Here is a 17,970-nt window from a genome sequence, read left to right on the forward strand (position 1 = left end):
TTGAATGTCTCACTTTCAAAAAGAGACTGACTTGCGATCGACAAAATTAATGTTCTTTTTACTTCTAGAGGGAGAAGAGGAGTTACCGAGGGACGTTACAAAACCTATTAGTCAGGATTGCTCGACTTATTTGTTGTTGCCAATTAAAAATTGTTAGTCTTAAATGGATTCCTAGATAGTGCTCAATAGCAAATCGACAATATTATTTTGTTTTGTTTCGATTAGTATGTCAATAAATTGACCACATGCACTTGGCCCGCGACGTGTCTCATACAATGGTAAAAAGATAGAAATTCGTCTTCATTACATTGTCAAGCATTCTTTCAGAAAAAGTTTTTTTTCTCTTGTGCAGATAACACTTGAAAATGAGCATTTACATTCAAATTCTTTTTAAAATCAAGAGTATGATTTTTGTTCCTCAAATCTATTCATTTTTAATCCTGACATTCTCACTGCTCACTATGGACTAACAAAGTCAAAGAATGAAGATTGTTTCTACCTTCTCGTCACCAGTAAAATATCTAAGATGAAAACAAATTTCGATTTCGAAACATTTTCAAAGTGGAATAGTAACAACCTCACTCCTTTTTAAATACTGAATCAAATCATTGTCTTCAATATATTTCATTGGTGCATTTAATCCATCTTTCAGTCTCTCTATAGGGATTATAATCACTTTTGCTACAAAATATAACTTTTCTTCCAGTTTGAATTTGCTCAATGATATTCCACATCTTGCAAACATCTTATCCCATTCATGGTTAGCCAAAAACCCCTTGTTATTTCTATTGCAACATTGGGTACTCTTGGTTCTGTTTCACTACTGCTATCACCCTCAACTTCCAACGGAGTAAAAGCATCAATTACTAAAATGCATGCAAAGATCAAAAATCTAATTTTCCAATACTGATGTAAGGGGACCAAATCTTGCGTCAGCTCTATTAAAAGTTTAAAAGTGCCGTTGAAACGTAAAATTACGTCATCCTCAATACATTTGCATAGGTAAACAATTAACAATTACGTAACAACGATGCGTATATAATAGATCAATAATCAATAACAACTCCGCCTTGAAGAAACTCTACCAAATGTCTAGTAGCTTAAAAAGTGTCAGCACCGAGATTCGAAGGGATACCTGTCTTTTCGGATCTCAAAGGCCCCCGGCACTACTGTTAACAGTATCTTTAAATGGCTTAATTTTTCCGTACCAAAACTCAAATATTGTTTTGTGTTTTCAGTAAAGCGCTAGGTTTCTGTAATCCTGCAGACATAGGGAAATATTACCAGTTGATTTATTTTCACCAGTTTTATTGATATTTGTTAGGATTATATGGATTACATGGATTTTATTGATATGGACCATGGAGTAATAAGTTTTGATCGTTCTTTGTTTGAACTTCGCTCTTTACTTCCATCAGAAAAGATTTGATTTTTTAAAAATTAATCTTTGCTCGTTTTTTATTACAGTTTAATATAGAAACAACGCTGTCATATTTTTTTATTTATATAGCATAATTTCTGTTTTTTATGTTGTAATATTGTTCTTAGTTTCAGTTGAAAACTGATTGTTTTTTTTATACTTTCTAATCACCTCCAATCTAGGGGAGATAAGACACCTCAACCTTTATTAAGGAGCTGAATGAAGAAGCCGTACAAGAATTGCAGGACAAAAAAATTTTAGAGTAAAAGAAATCTAAACTTAGTGTCGTTTCTTTGTGTAATTTTTTAAAGAAGAAATAGATCTTTAATTCTTTGTTTAAAATAATTAAATTTAGCAGAACTTAAGAAAGTAGCTCTTGACGAGTAGCCTTAACACAATAGGTTAACTAAGCGAACAGTTTCAAATATCGACATTATTGTGGAAAACTTTGCTAGCTCAACAGAATTTACCTTTGGGCTTTCGGAGTTATTTGACCTATCTGTAAATAGAAAAACCACTCATTACTTAGTGATGAATCGAAATTTCAAAAAAATCATCTCTTGTGTAGGTACGATATATGGTATTAAATTTTGGGGAAAATTACCTGAATTCTCATACAGAACTGTTTTTATTTGTATTTTCTCCAATTGTTTTCAATTGTAAGATTGGGCATCTTTGGATGCCCAATGTTACGTAGGGAGAGAATACTACGGTGGAATTGTCAAGTATATAATTTGAATAGGTAAGTATAACAACAAATATTCCTTATTTTACTATACAACTTTGAGTGGTTCCAGAACCACAGGTCTACGCTTCTCTAACTACTAGGTAGCAAGTGTTTGGGGTCAGGGTCGTAGTTTGCTATGGGGAAGGGGGGACAACTACCCCTCCAAGACCTCAATTTTCCTCCAGACCCCAGCCCCCCAGATGATATTTAATTTCTCCAAAAATGTTGTAAAAATCAAGAAAAGCCTGCATAATTCAAGCATCCACTGAAACAAGTCAGTTTTCTTTAATGAAGCTTTACCTTTTTTTATTAGTTATGGCTCGTTTTTTAGTTTCTCTATCGTTTTCACTTGATTTATTAATATTAGCTCCAACTTTGACCCCCCCCCCACAGGATTTTGACAAAAATATGGCATTCGTTGAGGTATGGAATTGGTGATCTACCTAAGAATGTAGTTGCAAACCAGGTACTGGATGACCTCTATTGACTTTTGAATCAAAATGCTTGACAAAATATCTTCCCGGGACATATTTTTAAAAATGAGTGCATCACATTTAAAAAGCAGTAAAATTATCTGAAAAATAAACATACAGAAGGAACAAAACCGTGACTGGAAAAAACAAACAGGAATCGAACATACGATACGCTTATTTTAAGTCCATCGCTTTACTAACAGAACCACGCCTCTAACAACAGAGAGGGAAAACTCCACAAAAAACTTCAAAACGAGACTGCGGCCAGTAGAGAGAAAAGGTATGAAAGACTAAAATAACGCAGATATTTCGCCCGTATCTAAACTAGGCGTCCTCAGCACAAAATAAAAAGAAGAAACACTAAATTAAAAACAAATAAACCATCACCAACAATAATAAATATAATTATCACTACTGATCGACGTAGGGTAAAAAGCTATTAGAGTTACTTCAATGAGAAAAAAATTGCCATGAAAAATTGCGAGAAGGAATCAGTGATCCCTAATTATTTGATGTTCTCATTGAAGTAATTCTAATAGCTTCTTTTCTAATATCTTCAGATTAGAGGTTTTTAAGATTTTTAAGGGGTTTAAGATTAAGCCATACAATATTTACCATTCCTGATTCACTGTTAGATTAGAATTTTTCTCACTAGGCAGGTTTTTTAAAAACACGATTTTAATTTTTGGTTACTATGGGCTGTGGTTCGCTCTTTACTAGGTTCCAGCTACTGCTTCAACAATGATATATAATAGATCATCGAAAATGGGAAAGAAAGTGTTACAAACAAGTTTGAGGGTTTTCTTGTACTGTTTCACTAACCTCAACAAATTTTCCTGCGCTCCATCGGAAAGGGTTGCGATATTCAGGGTTGCTGCATCAGTGAAAGCTCCCCCAAATCCTATGATTGGTTGATATTTGATACTTCGATTGATGCTAACAACCACATCTAGAATTAAAAAGTGAAATTAATACTGAATCTCATCATATATATATATATATATATATATATATATATATATATATATATATATATATATATATATATATATATATATATATATATGGATCTGTACTTGAATGAGGCCTTAACCCTACTCATCCATACAATCTAGGCAAGTGTGTATTCTCCTGATGAGCCCTTGTTTTGGGTTGTTGCCTCTGATTTATTTGTCTTTTTCTCTTTTTTTTCATATTTGGTAAATGACGACTTATACTTACTTACGACAAGACTGCTTGTCGATGGATTATTCTTTATGGTTGATTGTGTATGGCTATGCTGTTTGACCTATGCGATTGTATGGATGAGGAGGGTTAAGGCCTCATTCAAGTACTGATCTATATTAATTACTAATGTAGAAAACAGTCTTCCTTTTCTCCTTGTTTATTTTCTTTTCTTTTTTTTTTTATTGTGTTTGTGCTGTTGCATTGGTGATATTTTTTTTCATTATAAATATAAATATATATATATATATATATATATATATATATATATATATATATATATATATATATATATATATATACATATATATATACATTTCGTTCTACACTATTTCATTCTACACTACCCATTGCCGAGGAATATGTTGTATCTGCTGCAACAAATTTTTCTGCCTCAATACTACAGGCCTGGGGCTCGGGCAAAAATTTCAAGAAAAGTCTTAAGGAAAATCTTATATCTTCAGCATGAGCTGTTGGTGAAAAATGAAAATCTCTGAAGAATAGGAAAGGTTTAAAAAGGATGCGTGGTAGTCAATCACTCATCAATCTCCACCCAGGTGAGACGCGAAAGGCATCAGCAACAATTTTGAAAAGATAAATACTAATTGCAAATAGAATGAACTTATAGGGTTTATTGTTTTGTCGTTACAATTCATTCAAAGTCAAAAGCTCAAATTGCATGATTTACAGGGGGTAGAAGGGGTTAGTTTTGCATTCTCCAAGTCTCACCAACATTTGCATGGATATATTTCAGAGCTTTATCCATTTTACATGTAAATGTGTCCTACCAACTCATCCACCACTACCCTTTTGCATACTAACAGAGGTGGTGGTAATGGTGGAATGACCGCTTTTTCCCACTTTCCTACCCTCTTAAGTTGAATAATTACCAATGCTGCTACTACTTCTGATGTATTTTGATTTAGGTGGGATTGTTAGCCTTAACGTTTTAAAATCATCCTTTTCATCATTATTTACTGATGTTAATTGCATCAATTCTTAAAAAAATGTTAATCGCAAGTGCTTGCGAAAGTTCGATGTGTGTCAATATTTCAAAAGATTTGTCTCAGTCGATAGAGTTTTCTTATGATTTGAGACAAAATCATTTCTTGGATCAATGAGACTGTAAACGGTGCTACCTAGAAAGATTTGATTTCTTGTAGCATCTATTTGAACATCCCTGTTTTCATTCAAATAACTTAACATTCTTTGACTCTGCTCCTGATAAGAAATAGGTAACAATTCTAATATTTTTATTTCCCTGTTGAATTGGAGTCAATAAGATGATCTTGGTCCTAAACAACATCTTTCGCGGCAAGGGTACCCCTGCTAATCTAACAAACAGATCTCGATTTTAGGACACTGTGTTCTTTCTCTGATAATGACATGAGGTAGTTGGCGTGACGGTAATGAGGTAGTGGTAGTTGGTAGAACACTTTCTCAAGTGTTCATAGATGATCCAAACCCAATTTTTTACATTATCTACTGGATCCTCACTGAAAAAAAAAAAAATTCATTTGTTGCCTTTCCTTTATCCACAAATTCCGTATCATATTGAACCCGACCCAACCCAAGATTTTCATTTTCATTTTCAAACATGCTTATTTCTTTTAAGGACACCACATACTTATCCTCCAAACAATCAAGATTTGAATTCTGTCCCAACTCTTTTAAGAATGAATAAATAAAATTCAAGTTTTTTTCAACTGAAACTAAGGAGCAACATTAAAACTTAACACCAACAGAAATTATTACGTATATGAGGGGGTTTTGTCCCCTCGTCAATACCTCGCTCTTTACGCTAAAGTTTTAATGCTTAAAGAATGACCCCTAAATTAAAAAGGGTTTAATTACAATAAATAGCTCTTTGAAAGTACTAAAAAAATAGCGTAAGAAATGAGGTATTGACGAGGGGGCGAACCTACTTATATTCGCAATAATTTTTTATTTAAGTTTTCATGTTGCTCCTTACTTCCAGTTGAAAAAAAATGAATTTTTTTTAATTTCTAATCGCTTTTTAAGTAATGCTGGGAAATCCGGCACCCACTTCATAGAACATTCCCTTCCCCCATGAAAATTCTTCTACGGAAAGATCCTCTCGAATATTCTTAAACGACCCCCTCCCACCAGGAAAATCCCCCTGAAAAGGTCTGCATGCTTTCCAATAACCAATGCTACATATAAACAAATGGGCAGAATTCACAAGTTTTAGCCCTTCTCCCGAGGACTCTGGAGGATTAAGTCATCCTCAAAGACATAGCTATTAGATTTTTCGACAAAAGCTGAACAAAATGGCTATTTCAAAATTTTGATTGAGTGACTTTGAGAAAAAATGAACGTAGGAGGGGGCCTACTTGCCCTTCGGTTTTTTGGTTACTCAAAAAGGCACTAGAACTTTTTATTTCCGTTTCAATAAGCCATCTCAAGATACTTTAGGACTACTGGGTCAATACAATCCCTCTGAGAAGAAAGAAAAACAATAAACACGCATCCGTGATCTTTATTCTCGCAAAAAGTACAAAATTCCACATTTTGCAGACAGGATCCTGAAACCTTTACAGTAGGCTTTCTCTGATACGCTGAATGTTATGATGTGATTTTCATTAAGATTCTATGACTTTTAGGGGTGTTTCTCCCTTCCTTCGAAAATAAGGGAAATATTCTCAGGCTCGTAACTTTTTATATGTAAGACTAAGACTAAACTTTACTAAATTTGACTAACTTGATGACTAAACTTAATGACTAAACTCAAGAACTTGATGAAACTTATATATTTGAAATAAGCATAAAAATACTTTTTTTTATGTATCTATGGGTATCAAAATACCAGTTTCGTTTACTATTGAGCCTAGTCGCTCCTTACTTACAGTTCGTTACCACGAACTGTTTGACTACTGAAACACTATATTTATTTAATTAGAACAATACGGAGTATTTTTCTAATACTACAAAACTTTGCCATAAGGAGCGAGGTGTTGAGGAGAAGCAACCCCCTCATATATTTAATGATTACTGTTCGTCTTAAGTTATAATGTTGCTCCTTTCTTTCAGTTGAAAAAAATTGTTACTGAAAAGAACTAATTAATATTGAACAGTTGTTTAAGATATAATGATACAGATTAATAGTACAAACAGTACAATATATATATATATATATATATAGAATAGGTATAGTACCGGGAGCCCGGCAATTTCACGGTCCTCAGCCACCCTGTGAAAAATACGAATCTTTTCTTGAAGTCCTGATTTATTTAGATTGGTTTTGCGACCAGTTATCGCTGTTCCTGGTTTTCCAACCGTAGATTTAATTGTCTACTTTTGTTGATATTTACCCAAGAAAGTTTTTTCCACGTCTTTTGCTTTAGCAGTTTAGATTCATACATCATCTCATTTCATTTCTCAATACGTTACAGATAACATGCACTTCTCTTCCAGTTTCCAACCATAGATCGCTGTTCAGAATTCAGTTTACAAATCAATGTTATTATCACTCTCATTTGTTCCATGCCATTTTCGTTAGCTGTTGCTATTCTCATTTTTGCAATTCGCACAGAGAGAGAGAGGGAGAGGGAAAGAGACAGAGAGACACAGAGAGAGGGAAAGAGAGAGAGAGAGACATAGAGAGAGAGAGAGAGAGAGAGAGAGAGAGAGAGAGAGAGAGAGAGAGAGAGAGAGAGAGAGAGAGAGAGAAAGAGATTTAGACACAAATGCAGGAAGAAAGGCATGTAAGCAGAGAAGAAAGATAATTAAAATAAACCCTAAAAAACAAAATGAAGAAAATTAACCTGCAATGCTGTTAGACATTTCGACAAACTCCAAAGTTCGGTGGACTAGTCTCTCTCTTTCCCTACTTGAAGAGACTAAAACAGCAGTTCCAGCTATTGGCAGCGTGACATCCTCAACAGTATCACAGTATGTTGAATTGCAAACGCATACAAACGACGAGTACCCGAAGTGACGGTGAACACAACTAGCAGTTCCTAGAAACGAAATAACACTTTAGTGGAAATCATGTTGGGACAAAATTTACCACTACCCACCAATTTATGGAATATATACCAAAAACGGAAATATTTCTAGAAATAGGGCAAAAAATGTAGCTGGTATAATATGACCCCCAGCCCCAGAAAAAGATTGAATCTTTGTCCACGGTCCCATCTCTGCTTCTTATATCTCTATTTGGGCAAACTTATCGATAATCCCTTCCAAAACTGATGGAACTCAAATCGGACGGAATCAGGAGGGACCAAAGTATACACTCCTCATCAGAAGGTTGAAACTTGTACGAATTACATGGTTGAATCGGCAAAAAACATCTACGAGGGAGCCAACATTGTACTGGCGCCTATCCCCTATCCCACCCCTCAAACGTAAATTCTGTACAAACCTCCGCATCCCAGCAGTGCATTTCTACTAAATATCGTCATTTTTAAATTGAAGAATAAGAATCAAGAATAAAGACTTCCATTTCAAAAAAATATTCGAAGCATTAGTGTTTAACACGTGTCAATAAAATATGATCCTGCTTGGTAATTAATTTAATACAGTATGTTTAACTTATTTATATAAGTGATATGCACTACCTTTACAATGACGGCACATGAATGGATTCTTGTAATAATTGTCTTTAGTACTTTACTGAAAATAAATAATAAAAAAAAGGCTGTCAAGCATGTTAATATATTCAAAAAACAAGCCATATGCATTAATCGCCAGATTTGAAACAACTTGCTAATTAATGAGCATGACCACGTGATTTTTCAGACTCAGGGAACGATCCCTTAAAGTTTTTTGGCAATCATACTCATGAGAAAAAGAATGCCTCTCCTATAGTAAAAAGTGAACAAAATCCTAGGAAACAATTCAATCTATATCAGGGGGTTTTATGGGGTTAAAACGAAGGAGGGGATGATTCCCATCTAATCATATATAGCATTTTAAAAAGAACACCAGAGCTTGCAATTTCCAATCGAAACACACCCCTCATAGTTTTTACAATCACTCATTCTATGAAAATAATGAGAGGTATTATACAAAATGAGAGGTATAATATACAAAAAATGAGAGGCACAAGGCTTTAGTTAGTTTTATATAACTGTAGAATGTTTTGGAGGGTAAGATTATCATAGTTTGAAAATGCCTTCCCAGTATAATATCGGTTCTGTTTCCGGTGGCCAGCATTTATCCTTCCCCCGGAAAATACCCTCTGCAAAAAAACTTGGAAAATACCTCCCCCCAGGAAAATACACCACTTCCTTCGACAGTTCTTCATTTATTTTCGATTTGTTAAAAGGGCTAGACCTCTCAATTTCTGATCTAATGAGCACCCTCCGAAGTTTATGTGACCATGAGGCGGAAATGTGTATGGGAAAGGGGTAGTACCCCTGCTATAGTGAATAAAGTCTGCTCATTTTGGAGTTTAATGTTACGTTTTACTTTAATAACAACAGCGTAGACAAGAAATATTTTCAGAAAACCTATGAGAGTAGATTAAGTGCCTTTTTAAGTTATGTAGAGGTAGTATTTGTTACTGTGAAACATACCGACACTTGTCGTTAGGGAGTTTTCTGCAGGGAGAGGGAATTGTTTGGGGAAATTTTAAGTGGGGAGAAAATATTTGGGAATAATTTCTTTTCAGCGGGGATTTATTTTTCCACAGGGGGTATTTTCAGCGGGGAAGGCGGAGAATTTTACAAGGGCTACTTCCCAGGAGGTATTTTCTAAGGGGGTATTCTCTGTTGGAAGTGTTTTCTGGGAGGTGTATCCAGGGGGAGGTTAAACACCTAAACTCTGTATCCATTTCTGGACGTTATGTTCTCATTGTTTAACTATTTTCCAAGACCACGAAAGCCAACCAACCTGAATTTTTCCTCTTTTAGAGCCCCAAGCTTATGACCAATATAGAGATTGGTATGGTATGGGCATGTCCCTGCAAATTCCAGACGAAAAGCGTCATCAAATTTGATAACTATTCATAATAAGTATTTATAATTATGGTCAATTGTTAATTCATTTTTACGATTACACAGGCAACATTGACGAAAATGTGATAATGCCCTCCCCCCCATTCCCCAAGAAAATGCAACAGAAACGTTTTGGTTTTCAGGTACAAAATAGGTTAAATAAATCACAGTTCACATTATTGACTTACCAATAAAGTGAACATACCACTCGATGCCTTTTTTATGCTCTTTACGAATATAATAATCGCTTCTATTGCATATTCGAATTTAAGCACTTTTTGAGCTCTTAAAAATGACGAATCTTCAATTAAAGTATGAGTTATCGGTTGTTTTCGACAAAATCATACTACATTTTCTCAGTGCCAAAGTTATTTATAATAAGGGTAGTTTAGGCTAAGTTGTAAACTTAAGTGCAAACTTAAGTGCTTAAGTTTGAATTTGCGATAGAAGCGATTATTATATTCATAAAGAGCATAAAAAAGAAATCGAGTGGTATGTTCACTGTATTGATAAGTCAATAATAGGAATTGTGATACATTTATCCAAAACAGACCAGAAATCCAGTTCACATTATTGACTTACCAATAGAGTGAACATACCACTCGATGCCTTTTTTATGCTCTTTACGAATATAATAACCGCTTCTATTGCATATTCAAATTTGAGCACTTTTTGAGCTCTTAAAAATGACGAGTCTTCAATTAAAGTATAAACTATCGGTTGTTTTCGACAAAATCATACTACATTTTCTCAGTGCCAAAGTTATTTATGATAAGGGTAGTTTAGGCTAAGTTGTAAACTTAAGTGCTTAAGTTTGAATTTGCGATAGAAGCGATTATTATATTCATAAAGAGCATAAAAAAGACATCGAGTGGTATGTTCACTTTATTGATAAGTCAATAATAGGAACTGTGATACATTTATCCAAAATATTTATCCAAAATCAAATTTTATTGATTCAAAATCAAAATTTATCAAAAATACAAAAAAATCAGAAATCCGTCAATGGGTGACAAATGTTTCGATTTTAATGTTTTTGGTGCTTTAAGACATTAAGAAAACTTACCGCTAATAAAAGTTACAAGTGTAAAAAAGATAATTCCTTTAAGAATATTCTTTGCCATGACTAAGCGCATAACTAAAACAATGCTATGTTTATGGCTAAAATACGGATTGTTATCTCGACTTTGATTTGTTACGAAATACGGTCAAAAAAGGACTGCCCATACATCAAACCCCAGTATCAGACTAACTGAATTTTGTGGGTGGCTTTTATTTGGTCAAAGGTGGGTGCTTTTTTTCAGCCCAGTGTGTAGACACGGGAAAGATGTTTTTATTTATTTTTTGGGGTTTAGCAAGGGATTATTAATTGGATTGAGAGAAAATTTATTTGGGATGGTTTGAAGGGTGGATATTAGACTTAGTGACAGACATTTGATGGGAATCAAGAAGTTGGGATGGTGGATTGCAGGACGTATACAGGGAGGGGGTGCGCTCCCCCTCCCCAAATCCAAAATTTTCTCCAATTTTTGGGCACTTCCTATTCTATTCATTAAATAAAATTTCTTTTTTATTATTCCCCCACTGAAATTACTTCAACATTCTCCTCACCCAAATATCTCTTCTATATTCACCAAGTTGGTTGGCATGGGTTTGGTACATAGCGACCATTTCCTTTAATTTCTTTATTCAATTTGGATTTAAGGGTGTGTTTTTGTTCTAAATTCTACGTTGCTGTGAATCTACGGTCCATACATATTAACAACGGTCCATACATATTAACCACGGTCCATACAGACTGTTAGTTTAAATATATATATCACAATATAATGGAATTACACTACTGATACAAATAATGGAAAATAAATCGTCGAGGGGGTAATCAAATAATACTTTAAGAAGACTTTTAATGTTGCAGTAGGCTGCCCGGCCAGAAATGGCTGCTATACTTCCAAAACAGAATCATGGCTATGTCTTAGGCAGAAAGGTGTAGTAATTATGCCTTTGAAGATAACAAACCCCCCTGCAGCCCTCAGTGCAAGGACTATAAGTCGTAAAAGTTGTCTATTATTAACATGTGAGGCTTTCGTGGAAGAGGTGATTGTATAAGCTTCGGAGTGGGTTCGTTTGATTGAAAATTAGAAGTTCTAGTGCCCTTTATAAAAGTTAAATGCAATAGGAGGGAAATTAGCCCCCTAACCATGTCTTCTTTTGCCCAAATGTATTCCATAGATATTTGAGATAGGTATTTAGAGATAGAGATACATTCATTAAAAAAGAAAACAAACGCTAGTCGCCTTCACTTGCAAAAAAAGGTAATAAGCTGGGAAAGACAAGCGAGGTTATCACCCTGAGCTGATTAAAACAATATTCATACCGAACTACTGAACACACAAGAAACTCAATCGATGGAGAAAGAAAGAAAAAGAAAAAAAATAAGAGACAAGAAGAAGTTAAAAACACAAATTAACGGCAAAGAAAATCGAAAGAAATACCTTGAATTTAATGACAACATGACAATGTCAAGCCCTTCTCTCAGGCCCATTCATTTTCCAAACGCATTCAGTCAAAATGTTGAGACAGCCATTTTGTTCAGCATAGTAGAACGGTCCAGCAACTATGTCTTTGGAGATATTGGCATGTCAACTCCCCACAGTTATGCAATTGGCCCATTATGCTTTAAAACTAAATTTTGCTTTAAAATAAATCAGAAGACATTGTGTTTATGGTTGCCATTAAGACACCTCAGCAATATATCGAGAGCCACTGGAGGTATGAAGCTGAAACTTTTGGGGATACTATTGTTACTACTTTCGCTCTTGTAATTAAAATAAATAAAAAGAGTGTAAGCGTATCCAAGTTGTCAAAGAGCATAGAAATAATCTTTTGGGAATGATATTAAGTTTTGTTTTTCAGGTGAACTTCAGAAGCTGTAAAATCAAATTAAAGAATACTGTTTTTTGCAGGACTAAAAATTGTTGAAAGTTTCTCCAACATAGACCAAAACTCAAAAAACTAAAAACCAAACCTCAGTGAAACGGGGAACTAACTTGTAAATAGCATTTTTATTCAATTTTTTTTTTTATGGGTTTAAAGTTCATCCAAAAGAACAAATTATGTCTCGCATTATTTTTCCTGGCTCTCTTAAACCCCCCCCCCCCCGGTGAAACCTAGTTTTTGTTGGATTTCGCATCCCATGCTATAGATTCTTAAAAAAAATACTGAGAAGACATAAAATATTATTTTATCCATGAAAAAAACTATGTCAATAAAAAACGAACAGAAATTAACTTAAAAACTTTTTCCTCAAAACAAGTTTTGCAAAGAAAAGTAAAGAAGTAAGCCGAGAATTCTCAAGAATCAAGTCAAATGATATTCAGAGCGTAAAACTACCACAAATCAAGATCAATAAATAAATGAATCTCAAAACAAACAGAAATTACAATAAATAGCCGAGTCAAACTCAAAACAAGCAAAAATTAACATGAGTAGGGCTGATAGTCTCCGTGCCTTCTCAAGACCAGAACAGCGCTTTACTGAAAACAAAATGCGTTTGAAATATTTTCACTTTTCTTGCTTTCATAAATAAAAAATTATAAAACTTTAAGGAGTAAATATGAGCATATGTCAATTAAACTGACAATCCAAGGTCATTTGTTTTGTTTTTAGTAAAGCGCAAGTCAAGTTCGGGTCTTGAGAAAGCATGAGGGTTATCAGCCCTACTCATTTTAATTTTTGCTCGGTTTGAGTTTGACTCGGATATTTATTGTAATTTTCGTTCGTTTTGAGTTTTATTTATTTATTAATAGTGATTTGTGGTAGTTTTACGCCTGAAAGATTATTTTACATGATTTTTGCTCATTCTTGGCTTAATGGAGCTCTTTACTTTTCTTTGAAAAACTTGTTTGCAGCTCTATTACGATTTCTTCGTACTCTCTTCGTACTCTTTTGAAATACGTTACAAAATTACTTGCCCATACAGAGCATCCATAGCTAATATATTGAGAAAATATAGATAAATGAAAAATTTTTTGAATCTTTTTCGGGACTAGATTTTTATTTCTTTACCCCACCCCAAGGCCCCTGCTTAATTTTCAGCTATTGTTTTTCCACGACAAATAGTTTTTCCACGACAGGTTTTCTTCAATTAAAAGCCCCAAATACTTCGTCGTTGCTACTCTTTATACCACATTTCCTCGAACCGTGATTTGATCATTTCCAGCATTTGACGAGAGCCAAGAAAACATCAAGATAAGGGTTTGAAGAAATTCAACGTTTAACAGAGTTCGTTGAGAAAAGTTCGAAATTCATAAAATGTATTATGAATTTTATTATACGAAATATCAAGGGAAGGTGCTTCCAGAAACAGCAAAGTGTCACCCGCAAACAGGATGACACCAGCATCTGACAGGTAGTGTTTCACTCGATCAATAAAAATGGTGAAAAAGAGGAGTCCCAGGTTTGGCTCTTGTGGGACCCCACACTCTATTTTTTTTTTTTAAGATAAAAATGATCCGTTCAGAACTATCTAATTCCATTTGCGAAGATATGATGAAAACCACCTCAGACTCGAATCCTTCACCCTAATAAAGTGGAAATAGTTCGAAGACCACATAACAAAGCTTTCGAGGTTAAAAGAAATGCCCAAAGCCTGGAGGCAAGATTGAAAGGTCAAGTAATTGTGTTTTTGAAGATAAAAAGCCCCCCCCTAGCCCTCAGGATGTGGGCTAGTTGCCCATTATTAATATATAAGGTTTTTATGGAAGGGGTGATTGTATGAGCTTCGGAGAGGGCTAGTTTGGTTGAAAATCAGAAATTCTAGTGCTGTTTTTAAAAGTCAGATGTGATCGGAAGGAAAAAAGACACCCTCCCTATCCTCTTTTCCCTAACTGCATCTAATAGATATTTTGGGATAGACATTTTATTCACAATAGTCGAAACAACATCCAACAATATTTTTTGGGTTGAAACGAACCCCAGAGCCCGGGGGCACGAGTTTTAAGCTATACCCTGGGGGCATATAAGGATTTGGTGAAAGGGATTGTCGTGTGGATTTTAGACGAGGCTCATTTGATTGAGAACAGTACTTCTTTTTGGTTAATTATTTTTTTTAATCCTTTTAGTAGTCTACTGTCGCTAATTCTTCCTCACAAAATAAATCTGCTTTCACATCCAAGGTGTTCCAATTTTTTTCATTTTCCTCTGTACCTTTTTTTATAGCTTTCTTTTGGTTTAGCATTCTCAAAATGTTCTAACCATCTCTTAACTCTTTCCTTATCACTAATAGTGGATGGGTTCCTATCTTTAACTGGGACAAGTCAAGATTGACCACTCCCTCTTAATTTATTAAAATGGAATACAATAGTTTATTATTATGCCATCAAGCTGCATCTTCCAGTTCCTTGGCAATTTTATCAATGATCTCCTCTTCATATCTCCTTAGTTCCTATTTTAATGTCCACTTTTGTTATATTCCTCTTATTTGCATAAACAGCTAGATAATTCTTGTACATGCCCGTTCTCCTCTCTATTAAACATAAAGCCGTTTCACTAATATTCCTAGCTGCGTCCTATTTTTCTTCCCTAAGACACCATCAGCAACTTTGCAAATTATTCTCCTAAAATTATTCCACCCGTAGTTTACATTATCAAATTTTAAACTCTCCAGTTTAGTATTCAACTGTTCCTGGATTCTCATCCCTGAATCTACCAACGTAATAATTACCCAGAAGATAGTTACCCTTTCAATTTTTCAGTTTTGAATCAACCCTAGACACTACCAGATGGTGGTCTTTACTTTCAACATCAATAACAGCACTCCTATATGCCCTAGTATCTTGTATTGATCCTGCCAGTCTTTGGTTTACACAAAAATAATCAATAAGGTTTACTATTTTACCATTATATGAATACCATGTTGAATTATGGGCGATTTTATGACCAAATACTGCATTGGTTATAACTAGATTTTAATATCTACAAAACTGCAGCAGTGTGTAGCCATTACTGTTTTCTTTCCCTACATCAAATTTACCTGGGCTAGGATACCATCTGTCCCTATTTCTACCAACATTGGCGTTAAAATACCCTAAACCTAGAACCGTAAACCCTACAACAAATTTACCTGGGCTAGGATACCATCTATCCCTATTTCTACTAACCTTGGCGTTAAAATACCCTAAACCTAGAACCTAGAACCGTAAACCCTACAACAAATTTACCTGGGCTAGGATACCATCTGTCCCTATATCTACCAACCTTGGCGTTAAAATACCCTAAACCTAGAAACGTAAACCCTACAACAAATTTACCTGGGCTAGGATACCATCTGTCCCTATTTCTACTAACCTTGGCGTTAAAATACCCTAAACCTAGAACCGTAAACCCTACAACAAATTTACCTGGGCTAGGATACCATCTGTCCCTATGTCTACCAACCTTGGCGTTAAAATACCCTAAACCTAGAACCCTAAACCCTACAACAAATTTACCTGGGCTAGGATACCATCTGTCCCTATTTCTACCAACCTTGGCGTTAAAATACCCTAAACCTAGAACCTAGAACCGCAAACCCTACAACAAATTTACCTGGGCTAGGATACCATCTGTCCCTATTTCTACTAACCTTGGCATTAAAATACCCTTACGAAAACCTAGAACCTAGAACCGTAAACCCTACAACAAATCAGAGCTAACGCCATAGCGTTCCCTATAGTAAAGGCCAAAGGATTCAATTTTTTAAGATTTATTTATTCACTGATATTAGTATCTGCATGATTTTTGTTATGATTGTTTATTTAGTTTCTGTTTGTTTTGGGTTTCATTAGTTCTACACCACTGATTTTACGCCTAGCTTCATCATTGAGGTCACAAGAGGGAGGGTTTGAGGGGAGGGGATTCAAGCTCAACCTCGGAATGTAGAAAGTAATGCTTAAGCGAACACTAGTTATTAAAGTTCAATTATTATATTTGAACCCTTTCCCAACAAATAAATTGAAGGTAACCAAAAATATAGTTTTGATTACCTCATTGCTTATGAGCAGTAATTGATTACTTTTCTCGTTTTCCCACTAAGCAGTGGGGCCGATTAGGTGTATGGGGGTGTTTCATGGTGCTTTCCCTCCTAGAATTTTCCATTCTCCCTAATTTAAAAATATCTTAGTTTTGGTGATATCATTGAATAATATTTCTTTTGGTATTTTCATCAAAATAAAAATTTTCCGCTCCCCCCCTCCTCATAGATTCTAGAAGATCCGTTTTGCTCGCCTCTGCGTTTTCGTGAATGGGCATCCCTGTCAATATGGAAAATTAAAATTGAAATAATTAAGCAGAAAGAAAAAGAAAAAGAAATTAAAAAAATAACAAAAAAGAAAAACAGGAAAAATTACAAAAATGGTGGCTAAAAAAGAACCTAACCAAAAAAATCGAAACAATAAAACTCACAGCCGTATAATGCTGCTCATCAAACTGTGGTAAGGCTCTAAAGAAAAAAAAGGACATTGAAGAGCTTATCCGATTGCTTCTATAAAAAAAAAAAAAAAAAAAAAAAAAAAAAAACTTGCTCCATACTTGGTAACAAAGACATGATATCTTCCAAATTCTACAAATTTGACCATAATAGTTGCAATCAAAGTTTGATATTACTGCTCAAGCGGTTGCCAGAAAGGGAAGCTAATTAAAACCTACCTTTAAAATTAAAAGATAGTTTCTTCGCATACCTGATAGAGCTTATACTTCACAAGTTGCGTCAATCGGGTGGAGGTGAATGTGCTACCTAGGTTCTCCCTTTCCCTATAGATTTAGAAAAAAAAATCTTTTTGTGGTATCTTCATTGAAAAATGTGTTTTAAGAGGTATTTTCATAAGAAGAATGACAATTTCCCCTCCCCTAGATTTAAAACCCCCACCCCCTTCCCTCCACCTAAAGTTCCGTGAAATGACACCACTTCACTGAAACTACCTTTCAGTAAAATTTAAATAAGACTTACCACTTAAATTAAAAAAACCAGAGTGATCTTCCCGTGTCCCTGTGTAAATTTCAAAGCAGTAGAGACTGAATCATAAATGATTGGTTCTTCTGTCTGAAATTCTAAACCAGTGAAAAGAGCAAACAATTTTTGAGTCACAATATGTTTTACAGATAGTTCTTATGTTTATCTGTGAT

The 17,970-nt window shown here is 34.7% G+C and overlaps 1 protein-coding gene across 1 annotated transcript in view; it reads right to left on the reverse strand.

The window, feature by feature from the left end:
- LOC136035180 (lysosomal acid glucosylceramidase-like) overlaps positions 1–11,026 on the reverse strand; it is a 51,053-nt gene extending 40,027 nt beyond the window's left edge. The window contains exons 1-3 of the mRNA XM_065716752.1: positions 10,874–11,026; positions 7,630–7,824; positions 3,443–3,569 (exon numbers count right to left, since the gene is read on the reverse strand). Of these exons, the coding sequence (XP_065572824.1) occupies positions 3,443–3,569; positions 7,630–7,824; positions 10,874–10,943 (392 nt within the window). The 5' untranslated portion in view covers positions 10,944–11,026. The remainder of the gene's footprint in view (positions 1–3,442; positions 3,570–7,629; positions 7,825–10,873) is intronic.
- Positions 11,027–17,970: the final 6,944 nt, after the last annotated feature.

The sequence above is a fragment of the Artemia franciscana genome, chromosome 14, assembly GCF_032884065.1.
Source record: "Artemia franciscana chromosome 14, ASM3288406v1, whole genome shotgun sequence".
NCBI lineage: Eukaryota > Metazoa > Arthropoda > Branchiopoda > Anostraca > Artemiidae > Artemia > Artemia franciscana.